This window comes from Bufo bufo, chromosome 4 (genome assembly GCF_905171765.1).
Source record: "Bufo bufo chromosome 4, aBufBuf1.1, whole genome shotgun sequence".
Taxonomy (NCBI): Eukaryota; Metazoa; Chordata; class Amphibia; order Anura; family Bufonidae; genus Bufo; species Bufo bufo.
Window position 1 is genome coordinate 435,402,221 of NC_053392.1, and position 23,921 is coordinate 435,426,141.

The 23,921-nt window shown below is 44.5% G+C and overlaps 1 protein-coding gene across 3 annotated transcripts in view; it reads right to left on the minus strand.

The window, feature by feature from the left end:
* Positions 1-23,655, minus strand: part of ZDHHC14 (zinc finger DHHC-type palmitoyltransferase 14) — a 208,421-nt gene extending 184,766 nt beyond the window's left edge. For all 3 annotated transcript variants that reach the window (XM_040429368.1, XM_040429367.1, XM_040429366.1), the window contains exons 1-2: positions 23,538-23,655; positions 17,255-18,474 (exon numbers count right to left, since the gene is read on the minus strand). In XM_040429368.1, coding sequence (XP_040285302.1) covers positions 17,255-17,496 — 242 coding nt within the window. In that variant the 5' untranslated portion in view covers positions 17,497-18,474; positions 23,538-23,655. The remainder of the gene's footprint in view (positions 1-17,254; positions 18,475-23,537) is intronic.
* Between the last annotated feature and the right edge of the window lie 266 nt (positions 23,656-23,921).

The following is a 23,921-nucleotide window of genomic DNA, read 5'->3' on the forward strand; positions in this document are numbered from 1 at the left end:
CCGGTATCGTATCGATACCGGGACAAAAGTATCGATTGGGTATCGAAATTTCGATACCCGCAACAACCCTATATATATATATATATATATATATATATATATATATATATATATATAGCTCTCAGAACATTTTTTTTGTTTAAAAAAAAAGCTAATTGTGTTAAAGTGAAATAAAAAAAAAATTAAGTATACATATTAGGAATCGTCACGTCTAACAACCAGCTCTATAAAAATATCACATGAATTAACCTCAGGTGCACATAGCAATTTCTTTTTTAATAAAAACAGTGCAAAAAAGCAATTTTTTGTCATCTTTCATCACAAAAATTGCAACACCAAGCGATCAAAAAGGAGTATGTCCCCTCCCCCCAAATAGTACCAGTGACCTCATCCTGCAAAAAATGAGATCCTACCTAAGACAATTGCCCCAAAAACTAAATAAAATAAATGCTATTATTGTGAAATAAATAAAAAGAGTAGATATGTTAGATATCGCCGTGCCCACCTATCATTTAACCCCTTCAGGACACAGCCCTATTTCAACTTAAGGACCAGGCCATTTTTTGCAAATATTACCAGTGTCACTTTAAGTGGTGATAACTTTAAAATGCTTTGACTTATCAAGGCCATTCTGAGATAGTTTTTTCGTCACAAATTGTAATTCATGACACTGGTAATGTCACGAGTCAAAAAAATTCACTTTTATTTATAAAAAAAAATACCAAATCTGCCCAAAATTTGGAAAAATGTGCAAATTTCCAAGTGTCAATTTCTCTACTTCTATAATACATAGTAATACCTACAAAAATAGTTATTACTTTACATTTCCCATATGTCTACTTCATGTTAGGATCATTTTGGGAATGACATTTTATTTTTGGGGGGGACGTTACAAGGCTTAGAAGTTTAGAAGTAAGGCCCCTTTCACACGAGCGAGTTTTCCGCGCGGATGCGTTGCGGGAGGTGAACGCACAGCATCCGCACGGAATCCTGACCCATTCATTTCTATGGGGCTGTTCACATGAGCGGTGATTTTCACTCATCACTTGTGCGTTGCGTGAAAATCGCAGCATGCTCCTCTTTGTGCGTTTTTCACGTAACACAAGCCCCATAGAAATTAATAGGGTTGCGTGAAAATCGCAAGCATCCGCAAGCAAGTGCGGATGCTGTGCGATTTTCACGCATGGTTGCTAGGAGACGATCGGGATGGACACCCAATCATTATTATTTTCCCTTATAACATGGTTATAAGGGAAAATAATAGCATTCTGAATACAGAATGCTAAGTAAAACAGCGCTGGAGGAGTTAAAAATAAAATCAAATCATTTAACTCACCTTAGTCCACTTGTTCGCGATGCCGGCATCTCCTTCTGTCCCCTTTACTGAATAGGACCTGTGGTGAGCATGACGTCACTCCGGTCATCACATGGTACGTCACATAATCTTTTACCATGGTGATTCACCATGGTAAAATATCATGTGATGTACCATGTCCTTGACCTATAATTAATGCTCACCACAGGTCCTATTCAGTAAAGGGGACAGAAGGAGATGCCGGCATCGCGAACAAGTGGACTAAGGTGAGTTAACCTCCTCAGGACCGCCGTACGCAGGATTGCGTCTTTGCGGCGGCCCTGCTCTTCTGGGTGGACGCGCCGGCGCGTCCTCTCGCGAGACGCGAGATTTCCTGTGAACGCGCGCACACAGGCGCGCGCGTTCACAGGATCGGAAGGTAAGAGAGTTGATCTCCAGCCTGCCAGCGGCGATCGTTCGCTGGCAGGCTGGAGATGTGATTTTTTTTAACCCCTAACAGTTATATTAGACGCTGTTTTGATAACAGCGTCTAATATACCTGCAACCTGGTCCTCTGGTGGTCCCCTTTGTTTGGATCGACCACCAGAGGACACAGGCAGCTCAGTAATATGTTGCACCAAGCACCACTACACTACACCCCCCCCCCCCTGTCACTTATTAACCCCTTATTCACCCTTGATCACCCCTGATCACCCCATATAGACTCCCTGATCACCCCCCTGTCATTGATCACCCCCCTGTAAAGCTCCATTCAGATGTCCGCATGATTTTTACGGATCCACTGATAGATGGATCGGATCCGCAAAACGCATACGGACGTCTGAATGGAGCCTTACAGGGGCGTGATCAATGACTGTGGTGATCACCCCATATAGACTCCCTGATCACCCCCCTGTCATTGATTACCCCCCTGTAAGATCCATTCCAATGTCCGCATGATTTTTACGGATCCACTGATAGATGGATCGGATCCGCAAAACGCATACGGACGTCTGAATAAAGCCTTACAGGGGCGTGATCAATGACTGTGGTGATCACCCCATATAGACTCCCTGATCACCCCCCTGTCATTGATCACCCCCCTGTCAGGCTCCATTCAGACATTTTTTTGGCCCAAGTTAGCGGAAATTTATTTTTTTTTCTTACAAAGTCTCATATTCCACTAACGTGTCAAAAAATAAAATCTCACATGAACTCACCATACCCCTCACGGAATCCAAATGCGTAAAAATTTTTAGACATTTATATTCCAGACTTCTTCTCACGCTTTAGGGCCCCTAGAATGCCAGGGCAGTATAAATACCCCACATGTGACCCCATTTCGGAAAGAAGACCAGGTATTCCATGAGGGGCATATTGAGTCCATGAAAGATTGAAATTTATGTCCCAAGTTAGCGGAAAGGGAGACTTTGTGAGAAAAAAAAAAATAAAATCAATTTTCGCTAACTTGTGCCAAAAAAAAATAATTTCTATGAACTCGCCATGCCCCTCATTGAATACCTTGGGGTGTCTTCTTTCCACAATGGGGTCACATGTGGGGTATTTATACTGCCCTGGCATTCTAGGGGCCCTAAAGCGTGAGAAGAAGTCTGGGATCCAAATGTCTAAAAATGCCCTCATAAAAGGAATGTGGGCCCCTTTGCGCATCTAGGCTGCAAAAAAGTGTCACACATCTGGTATCTCCATGCTCAGGAGAAGTTGGGGAATGTGTTTTGGGGTGTCATTTTACATATACCCATGCTGGGTGAGAGAAATATCTTGGCAAAAGACAACTTTTCCCATTTTTTTTATACAAAGTTGGCATTTGACCAAGATATTTATCTCACCCAGCAGGGGTATATGTAAAATGACACCCCAAAACACATTCCCCAACTTCTCCTGAATACGGCGATATCACATGTGTGGCACTTTTTTGCAGCCGAGGTGGGCAAAGGGGCCCACATTCCAAAGAGCACCTTTCGGATTTCACAGGTCATTTACCTACTTACAACACATTAGGGCCCCTGGAAAATGCCAGGGCAGTATAACTACCCCATAAGTGACCCCATTTTGGAAAGAAGACACCCCAAGGTACTCCGTGAGGGGCATGGCGAGTTCCTAGAATATTTCTCTCACCCAGCATGGGTATATGTAAAATGACACCCCAAAACACATTCCCCAACTTCTCCTGAATACGGAGATACCAGATGTGTGACACTTTTTTGCAGCCTAGGTGGGCAAAGGGGCCCATATTCCAAAGAGCACCTTTCGGATTTCACTGGTCATTTTTTACAGAATTTGATTTCAAACTCCTTACCACACATTTGGGCCCCTAGAATGCCAGGGCAGTATAACTACCCCACAAGTGACCCCATTTTGGAAAGAAGACACCCCAAGGTATTCGCTGATGGGCATAGTGAGTTCATGGAAGTTTTTATTTTTTGTCACAAGTTAGTGGAATATGAGACTTTGTAATAAAAAAATAAAATAAATAAAAAAATCATCATTTTCCGCTAACTTGTGACAAAAAATAAAAAGTTCTATGAACTCACTATGCCCATCAGCGAATACCTTAGGGTGTCTACTTTCCGAAATGGGGTCATTTGTGGGGTGTTTGTACTGTCTGGCCATTGTAGAACCTCAGGAAACATGACAGGTGCTCAGAAAGTCAGAGCTGCTTCAAAAAGCGGAAATTCACATTTTTGTACCATAGTTTGTAAACGCTATAACTTTTACCCAAACCATTTTTTTTTTACCCAAACATTTTTTTTTAATCAAAGACATGTAGAACAATAAATTTAGAGCAAAATTTATATATGGATCTCGTTTTTTTTGCAAAATTTTACAACTGAAAGTGAAAAGTCATTTTTTTGCAAAAAAATCGTTAAATTTCGATTAACAACAAAAAAAGTAAAAATGTCAGCAGCAATGAAATACCACCAAATGAAAGCTCTATTAGTGAGAAGAAAAGGAGGTAAAATTCATTTGGGTGGTAAGTTGCATGACCGAGCAATAAACGGTAAAAGTAGTGTAGGTCAGAAGTGTAAAAAGTGGCCTGGTCTTTGAGGGTGTTTAAGCACTGGGGGCTGAGGTGGTTAAATGATTGATTGATTTTATTTTTAACTCCTCCAGCGCTGTTTTACTTAGCATTCTGTATTCAGAATGCTATTTTCCCTTATAACCATGTTATAAAGGGAAAATAATACAATCTACAGAACACCGATCCCAAGCCCGAACTTCTGTTTAGAAGTTCGGGTACCAAACATGTGCGATTTTTCGCACGCGAGTGAAAAACGCATTCCAATGTTTTGAACTCGCGCGGAAAAATCGCGGGTGTTCCCGCAACACACCCGCAATGCCCGTGTGTAAGAGGCCTAAATATTGAAATTTCCAAAATCCGACTTTTTAAAGGACCAGTTCAGGTCTGAAGTCGCTGTGAGGTTTACATAATAGAAACCACCCAAAAATGACCCCATTCTAGAAACTACACCCCTCAAGGTATACAAAACTGATTTTACAAACGCCGTTAACCCTTTAGGTGTTCCACAAGAATAAATGGAAAATAGAGATACAATTTCAAAATTTCACTTTTTTGGCAGATTTTCCATTGTAAGATTTTTATTCCAGTTACAAAGCAAGGGTTAACAGCCAAACAAAACTCAATATTTATGGCCCTGATTCTGTAGATTACAGAAACACCCCATATGTGGTCATAAACTGCTGTACGGGCACTCGGCAGGGCAAAGAAGGAAAGGAATGCCATACGGTTTTTTTGAAGGCAGATTTTGCTGGACTGGTTTTTTTACACCATGTCCCATTTGAACATATGATTTTTGGTTGCTCTATATTACACATTTTGTGAGGCAAGGTAACAAGAAATAGCTGTTTTGGCACAGTTTTTTTTTTGTCATTTACAACATTCATCTGACAGGTTAAATCATGGGGTATTTTATAAAGCAGGTTGTCACGGACGCGGCGATACCTAATATGTATACAATTTTTTTATTTATGTAAGTTTTACACAATGATTTCATTTTTGAAAAAATAAAATCAAATCATGTTTTTAGTGTCTGAGAGCTATAATTTTTTCAGTTTTTGGGCGATAATCTTGAGTAGGGTCTCATTTTTTGCGGGATGAGATGACTGTTTTATTGGCACTATTTTGGGGTGCATGTGACTTTTTGATCGCTTGCTATTACATTTTTTGTGATGCAAGATGACAAAAATAGCTTTTTTTACAGTGTTCATCTGAGAGGTTAGGTCATGTGATATTTTTATAGAGCCAGTCGATACGGATGCGGCGATACCTAATATGTCAACTTTCTTTTTCCCCCCTATTTTTTACCAATTTTTTTTTTACTTTATTTGGGGGAAATGACGTTTGTTTATTTTTAATTGAAACTTTTAATTTTTTGGGGGGAAAAAATTTTTTGTCCCACTTTGGGATTTAAACTTTTGGGGGTCTAATCCCTTTTACAATGCATTCCAATACTTCTGTATTGGAATGCATTGGCTGTATGAGTAATACTGTGTGTATTACTCATACAGATTCCGGCCTGTGAGATCCAGGGGGCTGGATCTCACAGGCACGTCACAGGAAGGCAGCGCGCTGCCTTCCATGTCATCGGGTCCCCCCTACAGCCGCATGGGGACCCGATGGCACTGCCGCCAGCCGCCACTGCAAAAGTGAAAAGCCGCAGGTCTGAATTGACCTGGGGTTTGCGGCGATCGGTTTGCGATGATCGGAAATACACAGGACGCCCTGTGTCCTGAACAGGTTAAAGCGCAACACCAAGCGATCAAAAAGCTGTATGCCCCCCAAAATAGAACCAATCTCATACCGCAAAAAATGAGCCCCTACCCAAGACAAATCGGTCAAAAAAAAAAAAAAGCTATGGCTCTCAGACTATGGAGACCCTAAAACATTTTTTTTTTGTTTCAAAAAGGCTATTATTGTGTAAAACTTAAAGAAAAAGTATACATATTAGGTATCGCAACGTCCGTAACGACCTGCTCTATAAAAATATCACATGACCTAATCCCTCAAGTGAACGCTGTAAAAATAAATAAAAACTGTGCCAAAACAGCCAATTTTTTTGGTCACCTTGCCTCAAAGTGTAATAATGAATGAACAAAAAAAATCATATGTACCCAAAAATGGTACCAATAAAAATAGTTAACTCTTCCTGCAAAAAATGAGCCCCTGTACAACACGATTGGCAGAATAAAAGAAATATGGCGTTCAGAAAATGCTTTATTATGTAAAACTGAAACAAAGAAAGTAGACATATTTGATATCACCACAACCTGCTCGATAAAAATAACTCATGATCAGATGAACGTTTTAAAAAATAAAAACCGTGCGAAAAACAAACATTTTTTGGTTACCTTGCCGCACAAAAAAACCTAATAGAGCAATTAATCATATGTACCCCAAAATTGGACCAATAAAACTGTCACCTTATCCCCTAGTTTCCAAAATGGGGTCACTTTTGGGAGTTTTTAACTCTAGAGGTGCATCAGGGGTGCTTCAAATGGAACATGGCATCTAAAAACCAGTCCAGCAAAATCTGCCTTCCACAAAACATGCAGCAGTCCTTTCCTTCAGCGCCCTGCCGTGTGCCCTTGCAACAGTTTACAACCACATGTGGGGAGTTTCTGTAAACCGCAGAATCAGGGTGATAAATATTGAGTTTTGTTTGGCTGTTAACCCTCGATGTATTAAAGAAAAAAAATGGATTAAAATTGAAAATCTTCAAAAAAAAAGGGAAATTGAAATTTTATCTCCATTTTCCTTTAAAGGGGTACTGCACCGTTTAAACTGATGATCTATCCTCTGGATAGATCATCAGCTTCTGATTGGCGGGGGTCCAACACCCGGGAGCCCCGCCGATCAGCTGTTTGAGAAGGCAGCGGCACTCCAGCAGCACCGTGGCCTTCTTACTGTTTACCACTGGCCCAGTGATGTCATGACTAGTATCACTGGCCTGGGCGGGGCTAAGCTCTGTTCACTTGAATGGCGCTTAGCCCCACCCAGGCCAGTTGATACAAGTCGTGACTTGGGACTGTGGTAAACAGTGAGAAGGCCGTGGCGCTGCTGCCTACTCAAACAGCTGATCGGCGGGGGTCCTGGGTGTCGGACCCCCACCGATAAGAAGCTGATTATCTATCCAGAGGATAGATCAGTTTAAACAAAGTGCAGAACCCCTTTAATTCTTGTGGAACACCTAAAGGGTTAATAAAGTTTGTAAAATCCGTTTTGAGTAACTTGAGGGGGGTACTTTCTATAATGGGGTCATTTATGGGGGGGGGGGGGGTTTATTATGCAAGCCCCCATAACGTCCTCCCAAAAAAATACAATGACATTTACAAAATGATGCAGAATTAAAGTAGACATATAGGGAATGTTAAGTAAAATATTTTATGAGTTTGAGATATCACTTTGTTTTAAAAGCAGAGAAATAGACATTTTGAAAATTGCTAATTTTTCGAAATTTTTTGTAAATTTGGGATTTTTTCATAAATAAAAAAGGTAAACTATATTGACTCAAATTTATGACTGTCATGAAGTACAATGTGTCACGAGAAAACCTCAGAATGGCTTGGATAAGTAAAAGCGTTCCAAAGTTATTACCACAAAGTGACACGTCAGATTTGCAAAAACTGGCCTGGGGTAAGGGGTTAATTCTTTCTTTGGGGAATTTATAAAAAAAAAATATAAAAAATTTCACGCCTACCAACGCCTATCTGAACTTCTGGCACCGATGGGGGTTGCATAGTATTATATTGATTTATGATGCTATATAACTTACAGTTATGGAATGTATTAGATGACATTGACATAACGCGGTTACATAGCTTAATAAATCAATACAATGCTATGCGACCACGGCAGTACTGGGAGGTCAGGATGGGTGTTCTCCCTGACACGGTTTGCGAGTTTAATGTGTTAGATGGGGAAACAGCCATCATTGTTGAACACTGTTTATGTGGATTAAATTAAATGTTCTGGACTGACGTTATGCTGTTTGGCCACAAGATGTCGCCATTTGCCAGGCACAGCTACTGACTGGATGTACATATTTCCATATTCATGAGCGGTGGAGTTGCCAGGCTGAAGGAGAAAGAGGAAGTTGCCATTTTGAGAGGACACAGAGGAGTGAATCCAGTCACATCCACGCGTGGGATCAACAATTTGTGACCACAGCTACAGTCAAGTTAGGCCTCTTTCACACGACCGTTGTGTGCACCCGTGGCCGTTGTGCCGTTTTCCGTTTTTTTTCGCGGACCCCATGACTTTCAATGGGTCCGTGGAAAAAACGGAAAATGCACCGTTTTGCAGCCGCATCCGAGATCCGTGTTTCCTGGCCGTGAAAAAAATATGACCTGTCCTATTTTTTTCACGGCCAACGGTTCACGGACCCATTCAAGTCAATGGGTCCGTGAAAGAACACGGATGCACACAAGATTGGCATCCGTGTCCGTGATCCGTGGCCGTAGGTTAGTTTTTATACAGACGGATCCGAAGATCCGTCTGCATAAAAGCTTTTTCATAGCTGAGTTTTCACTTCGTGAAAACTCAGAACCGACAGTATATTCTAACACAGAAGCGTTCCCATGGTGATGGGGACGCTTCTAGTTAGAATACACTACAAACTGTGTACAAGACTGCCCCCTGCTGCCTGGCAGCACCCTATCTCTTACAGGGGGCCGTGATCAGCACAATTAACCCCTTCAGGTGCGGCACCTGAATGGGTTAATTGTACTCTCATATCCCCTGTAAGAGATCAGGGCTGCCAGGCAGCAGGGGGCAGACCCTCCCCCCCTCCCCAGTTTGAATATCATTGGTGGCCAGTGCGGCCCCCCCCCCCCTCTATTGTAATTATTCGTTGGTGGCACAGTGTGCGCCCCCCCCCCCCTCCCTCTATTGTAATAATTCGTTGGTGGCACAGTGTGCGCCCCCCCCTCTCTCCCTCTATTGTAATAAATCGTTGGTGGCACAGTGTGCGCCCCCCCCCTCTCTCCCTCTATTGTAATAATTCGTTGGTGGCACAGTGTGCGCCCCCCATCGGCCCCCCCTCCCTCTATAGCATTAACAACATTGGTGGCCAGTGTGCGGCCTCCCATCTCCCCCCCCCCCCCCATCATTGGTGGCAGCGGAGTTCCGATCGGAGTCCCAGTTTAATCGCTGGGGCTCCGATCGGTAACCATGGCAACCAGGACTGTTGCCATGGTTACTTAGCAATAGTACAATAGTAGAAGATTCATACTTACCTGCTGCTGGCTGCTGCTGCGATGTTCGTGTCCGGCCGGGAGCTCCACCTACTGGTAAGTGACAGGGTCTGTGCGGCGCATTGCTAAATGAACTGTCACTTACCAGTAGGAGGAGCTCCCGGCCGGACACGCACATCGCAGCTCCCAGGTAAGTATTAATCTTTTACTATTGTACTATTGCTAGAACTCCGCTGCCACCAATGATGGGGGGGGGGGGGGGGGGGGGGGAGATGGGAGGCCGCACACTGGCCACCAATGTTGTTAATGCTATAGAGGGAGGGGGGGCCGATGGGGGGCGCACACTGTGCCACCAACGATTTATTACAATAGAGGGAGGAAGGGGGGGGGGGGGGGGGGGGGGTGGCGCACACTGTGCCACCAACGAATTATTACAATAGAGGGAGGAAGGGAGGGGGCCGCACTGGCCACCAATGATATTCAAACTGGGGAGGGGGGGGTCTGCCCCCTGCTGCCTGGCAGCCCTGATCTCTTACAGGGGTATATGATAGTACAATTAACCCCTTCAGGTGCGGCACCTGAGGGGTTAATTGTGCTGATCACGGCCCCCTGTAAGAGATCGGATACTGCTAGGCAGCAGGGGGCAGTCATGTAAACAGTTTGTAGTATATTCTAACTAGAAGCGTCCCCATCACCATGGGAACGCCTCTGTGTTAGAATATACTGTCGGAAATGAGGTTTCACGATCTAACTCATATCCGACAGTATATTCTAACATAGAGGCGTTCCCATGGTGATGGGGACGCTTCAAGTTAAAATATACCATCGGATTGGAGAAAACTCCGATCCGATGGTATAAAAGGGACTCCAGACTTTACATTGAAAGTCAATGGGGACGGATCCGTTTGAAATGGCACCATATTGTGTCAACATCAAACGGATCCGTCCCCATTGACTTGCATTGTAATTCAGGACGGATCCGTTTGGCTCCGCACGGCCAGGCGGACACCAAAACGACTTTTTTTTCATGTCCGTGGATCCTCCAAAAATCAAGGAAGACCCACGGACGAAAAAACGGTCACGGATCACGGAAAAACGGGACCCCGTTTTGCGGACCGTGAAAATATACTGTCGTGTGCAATAAGCCTTAAGCTGATTAATGTTCAGGACCCGGATTCTACACAGAGGACAGAGGACTTCTGCCAGAAGTGCTGATGAGAGCTGAGGAACAAACTACTTGCTCTGCGGTACCGCATGTTTGTTGAATAGACTGCTTGTTCGGTTCGGAGTGATCAGTGACCGAGCAGACCTGGGTCGGTAAGATCGCGCACACATCTCATTGCAATTTTGGCGCCTAGAGACTACAACAGGCCTGTCGTTAGCTAGTTAGGGCCTCTGTTTTGTGAGTCAGGCCAAAAAGTGTTTCTATGGTTCACAAAAGGACTCCGTAATAGAAAGAGACATTGCACAGTTGAGAACTGATAGACGTCTCACGGGCTCAATCCAGCTCAGCGTGTTGCTCAGGAGTAATACGCAGGCACATGCCATAGAACCAGTTACGGGAGGGGGAAATATTGTAGTTTATTATAAGATTGTGTACTTTTGTGTTGCACCGCAGGCTAGCCTGTATCATACACCCACCAAATCATTCGTGTAATTTCTAGGGTAATAACAGTTACGGTGTGGCAGTTTTAGTTGTGCCCGCCAGTTGTGCGATTTTGTCTCGTAGCCATTGCAACACGAGGGTCTCAGCCTGTGGAATGAGTGTATGTAAATCCATTTTATGTTCCCATAGGTTGAGGTTTGCGTTCTGTGTCATATTGCAGTAAAAAGTCTGGTTTGCAAAAGCTGGTGTGAGTTTATTTTCTCGTTCGTGACTTCACTGTATCCTGGGAAGCCCACCCCGGTACACGGTTTACAACTGTGTGAACCTCGCTCGTGTGAAAGGGACCTAAAAGGGAATATATAATGAAGGGAAGGTAACCAATTGTTTATCGTTTCCTTATGTGTCCTCCTGCACTGTGTCCAACTGTTTGTGTATACAGTACATCCTTCTCTTGTCCTTGGTTCAGCCCTTGTGTGTTCCCTGTGGTGCTTTATGGTCCCTGCTTCACAGCAGCCTGCTGTATGATCTTCAGAGAGGGCCTGTCTCCTGTGATCCTGCCTCCGCGTTGTCTGCACTGAAGGTAGAAATCTTCAGAGCAGCGTGGTCTCCGCAAGGAGACAAGTAAGTGTGCTGTGAAGGGAGGAAGCCAGGGAAAGGGGAACAGCACAGGGGCCTCCTGATAATTTATCAGTTACGGTATGCAGTCAGACTACCCAATTTACTATGTGGATGCCAAAGTGTTTAGTAAGGCAGAGTATAGTTCTTATGTACTCACAAGCTTGCCATCCTCGCTGTCTGGATGTCAGGGATTGGCTCTTCTAACAGATGTGCCTAGCGTGGTGCATCTGCTGAAGGAAGTTGTTTTTTTTCTTAAAGCTGCAGCACGGCGGTGGGACAAGTCATGAATGGCGATAAGACTTAAGTCTTTTTGCCATTTGCAAATTCCTGGTCGCATTGGTGACCATTTAGGTCGCCATCTGGACCACTGCTTATTCAGACATATAAAAGCTGCTCAATAAAAAGACCACATCACTGTAGACAGTATATAATGTCAGGAACAGTTACAGGGCCTCTGTGAGCTGCAGGCAACATGTTATAGAACAGGAGATTCTGAGCAGATTTTTATATAGTTTTATGGGAAAAGATTCAGTATAACCTGTATTTCATTCATTTATATTCCTGCTCATTCTGGACTTTGAAGTCAAGGAGTCGGTCCCATCAGTGATTGACAGCCTTCCCTCTATGACTGAGAATGGTTAGTCACTACAAAGCCCAGAATGAGCAGGAATTTAAATGAATAAAATGCAAGTTAGTGAATATTTTTCCATGAAGCTATATATAAATCAATCTACCCAGCTCCTCTTGCTCTATAACATGCTGCCTGTAAATTACACTACATTTTTATGGTGACAGGTTCCCTTTAAAAGGGGTTCACCAGGTTTAGAGCTGAACCTGGACATATCCCAGTTTTAAACCAGGCAGGCCCCCTGATATGAGCTATTCAGCACAGGGCAAAGGCCTTTTCTGGACATCCGGTGACATAGCAGGCTCTCCATGGGAAAGCTAGGCGGAGACTTCCACCTAGCAGTGAGCCTGGCAACATCACCGGCAGTAATGGGCGGGCTTTATCACTCCCCTAGCCTGTAAAATGGCTAGGGCAGCGCTAATGCCTGTCCATTAGCGCCAATGACGTCACAAAAGACCTGGTTGGATGTACTGCCAAATTCTCTGAAACGCCTTTGGAGACAGCTTATGGTAGAGAAATGAACATTCATTGCACAGGCAACAGCTCTGTTAGACATCCCTGCAGTCAGCATGCCAATAGCACACTCCCTCAAAAATTGCAACATCTGTGGCATTGTGCTGTGTGATCAAACTGCACATTTCAGAGTGGCCTTTTATTGTGGGCAGTCTAAGGCACACCTGTGCAATATTCATTCTGTCTAATCAGCACCTTGATATGCCACACCTGTGAGGTGGGATGGATTATCTCGACAAATGAGAAGTGATCACTAACACAGATTTGTGAACAATATTTGAGAGTAATGGGTCTTTTTTGTATGTAGAAAATGTTTCAGATCTTTGAGTTCAGCTCATGCAAAATGGGAGCAAAACGAAAGTGTTGCGTTTATATTTTTGTTCAGTGTACATAGAGGTGTCATAACGTGGCTAGCACAGCCAGCTTGGCTATTTCCATAACCCCAGCCACCTCTGCTTTAATTCACCGTCTGGAAGAGGCTGTCAAGCACCAATTGGCAGGGGTTGGGGGACTTCTGTTCTCAAAACAAGTGCAGGTCCCAGAGATAGGACTAGTGCTGGGCGACTAATTTGATTAGATCCAAAGTGTGAAGGCTATGCTATTTCAGTAACCCTGACGCAAATTATATCCCCATTGGACACACATCTGACCCCTCCTAATCTTAAGCAGGACCTGGAGGGTCATCTAGGACACAATGATCCGCCTTAGGACACTACAGACGGAATAAAGTGGCTCACTTGGACAGACTGTCATGACTGGCAATGTCGACACAAATCTACCCATCAAGCATTTTGGGTGAGTTTTAGCAAGGCTTCCACTACCGGTGCGCTGGAGTGAGATATGCCTACCGTATTTTTCGCCCCATAAGATGCACTTTTTCTCCCCCCAAAAATGGGGGGGGAAATGCCCCTGCGTCTTATGGGGCGAATGCTTGCAGTATTACATCTCAAGCTGCGATGTACGAGCGAGCGGGGACTCGGGGAGGGACTGGGAGGAGGAGCTGAGGGCCAGCAATAGCGGCGGGGCGGTGCAGTCAGTGTAGTATAGTCCCACCGGTATACTAATATAAGATGTCATATTCAATTAATAGTTATTAAACATGCCCCCTCACTCCTAATAGTACCTTACATCCTAACAGCTTCTGTAGAATGCAGGCAGGCCGGGCGGGCAGCAGCGTAACTCCCTGATGTCACGTGCCTGCGCCGCCTACTTTATGAATGAAGCAGGCGGCGCAGGCAAGTGACATCTGTGAGGGACGTGCCAGCCGGCCACCCTGCCTGCCGGCATTGTACAGAAGCTGTTAGGATGTAAGGTACTATTAGGAGTTGGGGGGCATGTTTAATAACTATTAATTGAATAAAGACATCTTATATTAGTATACCGGAGCGGCGGGGGATCTGTGGATGACATTTTTATGGGGGACATCTGTGGATGGCACATATATAACAGTGTCAGTCATCCACAGATCCCCCCAGTAAGGCTACTTTCACACTAGCGTTCGGGGCTCCGCTTGCGAGTTCCGTTTGAAGGCTCTCACAAGCGGCCCCGAACGGATCAGTCCAGCCCTAATGCATTCTGAGTGGATGCGGATCCGCTCAGAATGCATCAGTTTGGCACAGTTTGTCCTCCGCTCAGCAGGCGGACCCCTGAACGTAGCTTGCAGCGTTCGGGTGTCCGCCTGGCCGTGCGGAGGCAAACGGATCCGTCCAGACTTACAATGCAAGTCAATGGGGACGGGTCCGTTTGAAGTTGACACAATATGGCTCAATTTTCAAACGGATCCGTCCCCCTTTGACTTTCAATGTAAAGTCAAAACGGATCCGTTTGCATTATCATGAACATTTTGTTCATGGTAATGCAAACGGATCCGTTCTGAACGGATCTAAGCGTTTGCATTATAGGTGCGGATCCGTCTGTGCAGATACCAGACGGATCCGCCTGTGCAGATACCAGACGGATCCGCACCTAACGCAGGTGTGAAAGTAGCCTAACAGTGTCAGTCATCCACAGATCCCCCCCCAGTAACAGTCATCCACAGATTCCCCCCCCCCCCCCCCCCAGTAACAGTGTCAGTCATCCACAGATCCCCCCCATAACAGTGTCAGTCATCCACAGATCTCCAGTAATAGTGCCATCCACAGACCATTAGTTCCAAACCCACCTTTTGGTTAAAAATATATTTTTTCTTATTTTCCTCCCCAAAAACCTAGGTGCGTCTTATGGGCCGGTGCGTCTTATAGGGCGAAAAATACGGTAATTATAATAAATCTGGTGGGCAGGACACACACTGCTCCTTTCCTTGCCACTTTAGAAAAGTGGCAACAAGCACAGAGTCACAAATTATGGTGCAAATACAGGACCAGATTTATCACTGACAGCTCACTCCACTTTCACATATGGCTAAAGTCAGTTTTAGCCAAGTCAGATTTATGATTGGCCCTTTAAGATTGCAATAAATGTGGTTTATAGTAAATCTGTCTAGAGATTAATTTACATAAGAAAACACGCCCACTTTCAGACAACTGGCGAGCATAGTGCAGAGCAGAAAAAAAAGTTGCAAATTTTTGTACAGTTTTAGCAATTGCACAAAAATTTGCGACTTTTTCACTCCATGATTCTGACTTGAGCTAATGATAAATCTGGCCCACAGTGTTTGCCACAATGTACAACTTTTTAATGACACTCACCCCTTTCATCTCTATGTGAGCATGCAGATCAGCTGGTGTCATCTGTGGAAGCGGTTACTGAGCAGAGGCTCACACATAGCCAAGCTGCTGCTTAGGACGACCATGCCCATTAGGCCTCATGCACACGGCCTTTTTTTTGCGGTCCGCAAAAACAGTTTCCGTTGTTCCGTGATCCGTGTCAGTTTTTTCTTCCGTGGGTCAAGTTTGCCTTTAAAATGATAGGAAAAAACGGACACGGATCACGGACGCAGATGACAATCTTGTGTGCATCCGTGATTTTTCACGGACCCATTGACTTGAATGGGTCCGTGAACCGTTGTCAGTGAAAAAAAAATAGGACAGGTCATATTTTTTTCACGGACTGGAAACACTGATCACAGACGCGGATGCCAAACGGTGCATTTTCCGATTTTTCCACTGACCCATTGAAAGTAAAAAAAACGGAAAACGGAACAACGGCCGCGGATGCACACAACGGTCGTGTGCATGAGGCCTTAGAATGTGACTAATACATAGCCGATCAAATATGGCAGACGAAATGGCCAAGTCAAGGAGGGATTTTTGAAAATTATCGGTAGTGTACAGTTTGAAGTAAGTCAAAATCAGCCAACGTTTATCTTATATGTGGGCAACTTTAGAAATCTGTATGGGCAATTTTAGAAATGATTAATACAAAGGGAAACCTAAGTGGGCGAAAAAAGCTCTCCCTACCCCTAGTGCTGACGTACGTTGCATCTAACTGATCTGGCAGAGGACCAGCCTGCAGGAGTTAACGAGATCCAGCTTAAGTGCCTGCTTCGGACGTACAAAAAGCCATGCAGGACTCTCAGGCTGAAGCCATTACTTACCGTATTCCAAAAAGCGGATCGATCACCTCTAGGGAAATTAATTTCTACTGTAAGAAGCCTTTTACCAAACTGTTTTCGGTTCCAAGGTACCACTCGGAAACGAACACGAGTTCGGGAAAAGGTTTTTTACAGTAGAAACTAATTTTTGAAGTTATTACCCGAAGTCTCATGAGACTTCGCAAAGCAATAACTTCTGCTCATCTGAGCCAATACATTCTAATACTGTACGGAGTGCTCGATCCATACAGTATTCTAACGAAGTTTTATGTGAATCGACTTTGGATGTTTCATCCGAAGTCGATTCGCTCATCCCTAATTCACCTCCACGGTCCAGCTATACCAACTCTGGTGATCTCTGGCAGGCTGCTCTGCCAGAATAGTATGCCTGATAAGTTAAACACAGATGCGACTCAGATTTACTAATCCTGTTGAAAATGTAGACCATGTAAACTTAGTCTAAGATGAGGCAAATTTATCACAGTGGCTCAAGTTGGGTGATAAATTTGGTACATGGCTAGAACATTTCAACTAACTTCACACCAAATACTGGTTGGCTTACTGTGACAAATTTTTGGCGAACGTTGCCACATCCTAGGACATAACCCAAGTCTAAAATTTGATGTAACTTAATGCGTATTATGGTTTAAGAGCAAAGACATTATTAAATCTGCCCAACTATGTCCCTTTACAACCAGAAAGCTTTACATGGGGCAGCCCTGCAGAAGCTTGTAGAACTCTATGACTGAATTGGCAGTTTCATCTGTTCACTTTCATGTGGTACATAAGAAAGCAACATTATTAAATGTGGTAAACTAAATTACAACTTACTCAAAAGCAAAGAAGAGCCCACTGGTGACCAGGATAAGGATCAGGGTGAGGTAGAAGACTCCAGTTTGCCTTGCCATCATAATCATGCCATTGCAGTAGAACTTGTTCCTCCCGGGAAAAACTTCCCATTTTCGCTTCACGGTAGTTTTCTTCTTCTTGTTAGAAGACTCCATGGGGGAGGTGCCACGAGTGTTAATTTCACTGTATCCACACTCTTTCATGGGCCCACCTCCTGGAGTCATCAAAGAGATCTATGGGCGTCTTCAAATATTGATGCAAGTAAACAATATAGATTGATAAAATCCTCACAGGTGATGAAGGCAATCCAGCTAAATAACGGTAATCCCCCCCGAAGACCAACACTTCAGTTAGGACAAAAAATAGACGGAAAAAAAAGTAACCAAACCACCAGCATGAAGTCAACCCTGTGCTATTTCCAATTTCCTTAATCCCATTATACCAAGAAGATTCTAGGGCCTTTAAGATGGAAGGTCCCTTTTAAGATATTATCCAGTATATGGGTGATCAGATGCTTGTAAAACAGAGAATATACAGTTATGGAGGAAAGAAACCCAACTTCTGAGATGTTGCGTAGAGCGTGCTTCTCAAACAGTTCCTTAAATTTTGCTTACAATGTCTTTTTGCACTGGCAGTCATATGAGCGGCAGAACCAACAGCTTAATTTCACAGGGCCTGGTCTCTTCCACGCACCACACAGTTTCCAATATAAATCCACCATCACAATTTATAGCGCCGGACGCATGCAGCCATCATTCTGGATGAGAATATCAGACATGGTTGTAAGGATATAGGCTTTTTCCCCCAAATTGGAAATATCAAATATTAGTCTCTACAATCCAGACAAAAAAAAAAAAAAAAGATATTTATAGCAGCAAAGCAACTTGGATATATGGTAAAACCAGCTTTCCCAAGAGACTTGTGAAAAAAAAGGTTATATTTAGGCTGCTTCCTGTTACACCACAACCCTCTCCCTTCCTTAACAACCGATGAAGAGGCGTCATTACATACTGGAGGAAGTAACAGTGACAGACCCGCAAGAAAAGAACATCCGACTTCAATGTTTCATGCCCATTTATAAAACTTCTGTCTCAAACCAGAAAGAATCTGTGAAAGGCATCACAATGACCCACAGGAACCTTCTGTCCTTCACCACCAGCATTCAGGATCACTTCTAACACCAAGCATCTGCAGGTCTCGTACTAAAAGAGGGAGAGAAAAAAAAACAACAAATTTAGGACATTTCTACATAAAACCCAACTAAAGCTGGAAATAGACAAAACAATAAAAGAGGCTTCTATGCTACTAAAAATGCTAAGTCCCAACAAAAAAAGGAGATCAGCCCATCACTCATACAGGGTTGGCTGAAATAATTGCACGGAAGGGCGCATTTCCCCACAATGCAAGCAATATGCCATTGGTGAATTGTACATAGTGTGAAATATATCTGAGGGGTCAAAATGGCTCCTAAAGTCCACATTATTTTAGCTAGTCCTGGGAAACACCATATAAGATATCATTTTAGAAAATGGTACTGCTCCTCTGAACGCCTCCAAAGACTGAGCTGCTCAGAGTACAGATACAGCACACACTGCATTAAGTGCAGTAATACTTTACTATAGACGTCCATGAGAAGATGGATCCATATGCATGTCTACGTTTGGATCTTTTTGGACATTCTTGCATCAAATTTATCTGAAGGAAAAAAATTTAATAAAAATAATCTCTTTAGTAAAGAAAAAAAGGGAATTATGAGGTCACTATCCATTAAACTTAGGGCTCATGTTCACAAATGTATTTTTTCCCCCCATATGTGGATCCATTTACTTCAAAGGGTCATAAAAAAACGTAATTTACTCCGTGTGCATTCCGTTTCCGTATGTCCACAAGACCGTTTCACAAAAAATTGTTCTATTCTTTTCAATATTACAAAAAATGATAGGACAGTTCTATTATGGACTGGACGATTAGTTCAGCATAATGCAGAACACACGCAGCTGGTAAACGTGTTTTGCAGATCTGCAATTTGCAGACCGCAAAAGGGACAATGGTGGTGTGCATGAGCCCTTATTCTGCACAAGACCTTTAAAGGTCTTCTGTCATGAGAAATAACATTATGTAGCAGACTGAGATTAGCGATGGGCTAATGTCAGCAGTACATAACAGTATGATTTATAACTCCCTGCCTGCCGCAGTTCTCTTAAAATATGCTAATGAGCCACTTTGGCATGCCCAGGTCCCGTTGATTGACTGTCGAGTTCTCAGTCACGTAAATCCCGCGCAGTCCCGTTTAGTTTTCGGCGCAGTGAGTGAAGGACTCGCTCCTGGTGCTGGCTTCCTTCCTTTGGCGCAGTGAGGAAGCCAGCAACAAGAGCGAGTCCTTCACTCACTGCGCCGAATACTAAACGGGACGGCGCAGGATTTACGCGACGATGAGAACTCGACAGTCAATCAACAGGACCTGGGCGCGTCAAAGGGTGCGTAGACCAAGCCTCTAGGTGCTGAAGCAACGCCCTAATGGCACCTAGAGGCTCATTAGCATATTTTAAGAGAACGGCGGCAGGCAGGCAGTTATAAAGCACACTGTTATGTAGTGCTGACATTAGCACATCACTAATCTCAGTCAGCTACATAACGTTATTTCTCATGACAGAAACCCTTTAAGGGCAACATTTATCACCTATCCGTAGTATAGATCCAACTGCTGCAGCCCCACCAGCCCCGTGTGAATGCAGCAGTAGTGCATATGCATGTCTCCAGCAATTGGCTCTTTATGACATCCCCACATGAGTGAATGGAGAGGTGGTTGCATACCACTACCACCCCTCACACGGGTGACTGATTGTGTGATAAGTAGGTGCCCCAGTGTACATATGTTTACCACTTATTCTGTGGACAGGTGATCAGTGTTGTACGTGGGCCAATTCCTTTAAAAGGGGTTGTCTGCTTTTTACTATTGACGACCTATCCTCAGGACAGGTCATCTATAGCATATCGGTGGTGGGCAGACTCCTTGCACCCCTGCCAATGAGCTGTTTGAAGAGAAGGCAGTGCTCATACAAGCACTGTCTATTCTGCTCTATTTACCTCCTCGCCACAGCAACTGCAGTGATGAGCTCATGTAATTACAGGTATGGCGTTCTCTTCTATGGGACAGCTCTGTCTGTTCAAGTGAACACTACAGAGCTGACCCACAGAACAGGGTGAACGTGGACGCCATACTTGTAATTACACTGCAACAGCGAGCAGGTAAACAGAGCAGAGAAGGCAGCTAGGCTGTTTCCGTACATCATTAATATGTATGGGCTCCATGTAGCAAAACTTCGTCTTGGCTAAAGTTGTGCGAGACCGCAGTGAATTACTCCGGTATTCTTATCTACGTATTTAAAAATAGGAATCTGAAGTCTGCTTTGGTACCAAGGTACCAGTCAGTTCCAAGGCCCACTTTGGACTCCTATTTTAAAATGTTAAATACGCAGATAGGAATAACGTAGTAATTCACCAAAAGTCTCGCGCAACTTTAGCCAAGACAATGTTTTGCTACACGGAGCCCATACATTTTAATGCTGTACGGAAACAGCATTACAAACTGAGTTTTTAACGAATCGACTTCAGATCTATGAGCCAAAGCTCAATTTGCTCAAGCCTAAAGGCAGCTCTTGTATGAGCGCTGCCTTCTCGTCAAACAGCTGATTGTGGGGGTTCTGGGAGTTGGACCCCTCCAATCTGATATTCATGACCTATCCAGGCAAAGAATCGTGGATGAACGTCTGAAGACACTTGTTCCTGATAATTGGCCTGTGTAAAAAGGTGCTGGCACTCAATGATCAGGTGACCGCGTCTTGCATCAGATCCTGCTGTGTAAACCACAATCTGCTGCCAAAGAACATTAATTTTCCATACCGCAGAGGTGTAGTCCTCATCTCCACTGACAATCATGCGATTATCAGGAACATTTGGTCATTCCCGATAATTGCCTTAAATATAGGTCTGTGGGTACAACCACATGGCGCAGTCATGTGGCGTTCAGGACACTGTCATGCTGCAATCAAGAACTGCGCAGCTAAACGGGTCCCAAATAAACTGATGACACTACTGTGCAGCCGACTTGCATTGTTAATGGCCACGCGGGCCCTGCTATATCCATTAACACAGCAGACCTCAAACAGTGCTCTCTCATTAGCTGCATGGTTCTTGATCGTAGCACAGCCATACCGTGTGGTCATATCCTAAAAGGACCCTTAGCCCTCTTGCACATGAACGATACGGATTAGGTCCGGATGCGTTCAGGAAAACTCGCACCATTTCGCAAGAAAGTTCAGTCAGTTTTGTCTGCGATTGCGTTCAGTTTTTTTCTCGCGGGTGCCATATGCATTGATGCGTTTTTCACGCGCCTGAAACTGAAGAAGGTTTACAAAAAACATCTCTTAGCAACCATCAGTGAAAAAAGGCATTGCATCTGCACTTGCTTCTGGATGCAATGTGTTTTTCACTGAAGCCCCCTTCACTTCTATGGGGTCGGGGCTGCGTGAAAAACGCAGAATATAGAACATGCTGCGATTTTCACACAACGCACAAGTGATGCGTGAAAAACAAGGCGCATGTACACAGACCCATTAAAAAAAGAATGGGTCCGGATTCAGTGCAGGCGCAAAGCATTCGCATCACACCCACGTGGAAAATTACCTCGTCTGAAAGGGGCCTTAAGAATACTGCCACCAAATTAGGTTTCTCCATGCCGTTTTGGAAGACAAATCTATGAGTGAATAAAGAAGTTGTATACACTCTAGGTTGACGATCCTCTACTGATTTTGGCTTCCAAAACTGTATCCAGAAACGTGAACTTGTGACTGTACCTTTAAGGTGCATTTACACAAGCCAATTATCAGGCAGATTATTGGGAATGACCGTTCCTTCTAACCCTCATTGCTGACAAGCTGCCCTTGCAAACATGCCGCCAATCACCCGATGAACGATCACCGGGTAATCCTGTCGTTCGTGCAGAAACACTGATTAACGTTTCGGTGCAGCAGATCGTGTGGTCTAAAGAGCCAGAAACAATGATCATGTATGGGGACCAGGGATCGCTATAGGATAGAAATGCAGTAGTCTCTTTCCTGAACTAGGAGCCGACTTTCGGGAAGGAGAGCTTCATGCCTGACAATCGGCTACTACATTGTGCAGTCTAAACCAGACCTTAGATTCTGTTCACAGTGGAGCTGCGATTTCCATCTATAAAAAGAAAGCATTCCCAATGCTGGGAGTCCGAGCTGACCTCACAGCATGATGTAGGCACATGGCAGTACACCGGCAATCATAATGTCTCTGGTAGCCCGAAACGCGTAGACAAGACTGCTAATATTTGTATTTCATGGATGAGTTTTTAACCACAAGCTGAATAAACGCATATTCCTTTAAAGTGGAGCTGGATTCTTCAACTTCTTTCTGCATTTGCTGCCCGCACCTGACACGGGCCATCCGTGCTCACAACCAAAGGAAGGGCAGGTGAGAGCTGCTACACTTCTCTTTTCCTACCGGCAATCATAATGTATCGCTATAACCGTGAGCTCAGATTAGACAAGCAGCCACTCTTTTGGTAAATCCTGGACCAAACATCCCCCTGAGAACCTAGTCTTCTAACTGGCTCTACTGTGCTCGCCATAGTGTTGCGGGCTGCACAATTCTCTACGCCTGATGGTGACAGCAGTGTGAACGAAGCCTAGAAGTTCTGGTAGGTGTCACCCCTATGATGACTGGAGGTTGGACATGACATACAGATGGCTTTGTCTAGGTGTCTCCTGGTATGTCCGGTCAGACATGTCTGTTACAGACTTCACTGCTTAGATTATGATGTGACCATAGTGGCTGGGGAACAGAATGATCAGGGCCTATCACTCCAGGGGATCATGTTGGCGGGGTCCACAACTTCTATACTTGTCACTGTAGGGGAAGAAGTTGGTTACACATCTATGCCAGTCCTGGCCGCCCACAAGGGACAATGCTCCTCCTAGTAAGCGGGTAAGGAGAGGCTAGGCACAAGAGCATGCACTCCACAAGTTTACAAGAGCAGCCATCACATGAGTCAGTACATCGGGGGGATCCTCCAGCAGACGAGCATCCACATCAGAACTATAGGAGCTCCACATTCCTGCACAGCAGCCGGATTAGCAGAGCCACACTGCGCCCCTCACACGCCGCTGCCGACTAGGCCGCACACGCCTGCCAGCCGCGGACCTTCCCTCACACACTGGTGACAACAACGCACCTTCCGCCCCGGTGCTTCAGGCTCCGAGCTCCCGCTGCCCCTTTCTCTCCGCCTCCTGCAGGCGACTGAACTCCACAACACACCTACACTCACAGGCAATGGCTGTGATGACGCGCCCTGCCCCGCCCCGAAGAGGCGGAGAGAACAAGAGCAGCTCGGGAGTTGTAGTTTTCGTCAGTTGGAACTATCATTTTAGTAACCGCCTTGGCCTGGCATCGATAAACTACAATTCCCAGCAGGGCATAGCGGCTGTACGTAATAGACGCCCGTTCTACAGTATGGGGTATTTCTGGGAGTAAAGAGGATTGGAACCTGGGCTTGTCTACATCTGCCGATTGATTACAGGTTGTGGCCCATGCGTCACTGCTGCACAGTTCCAATCCA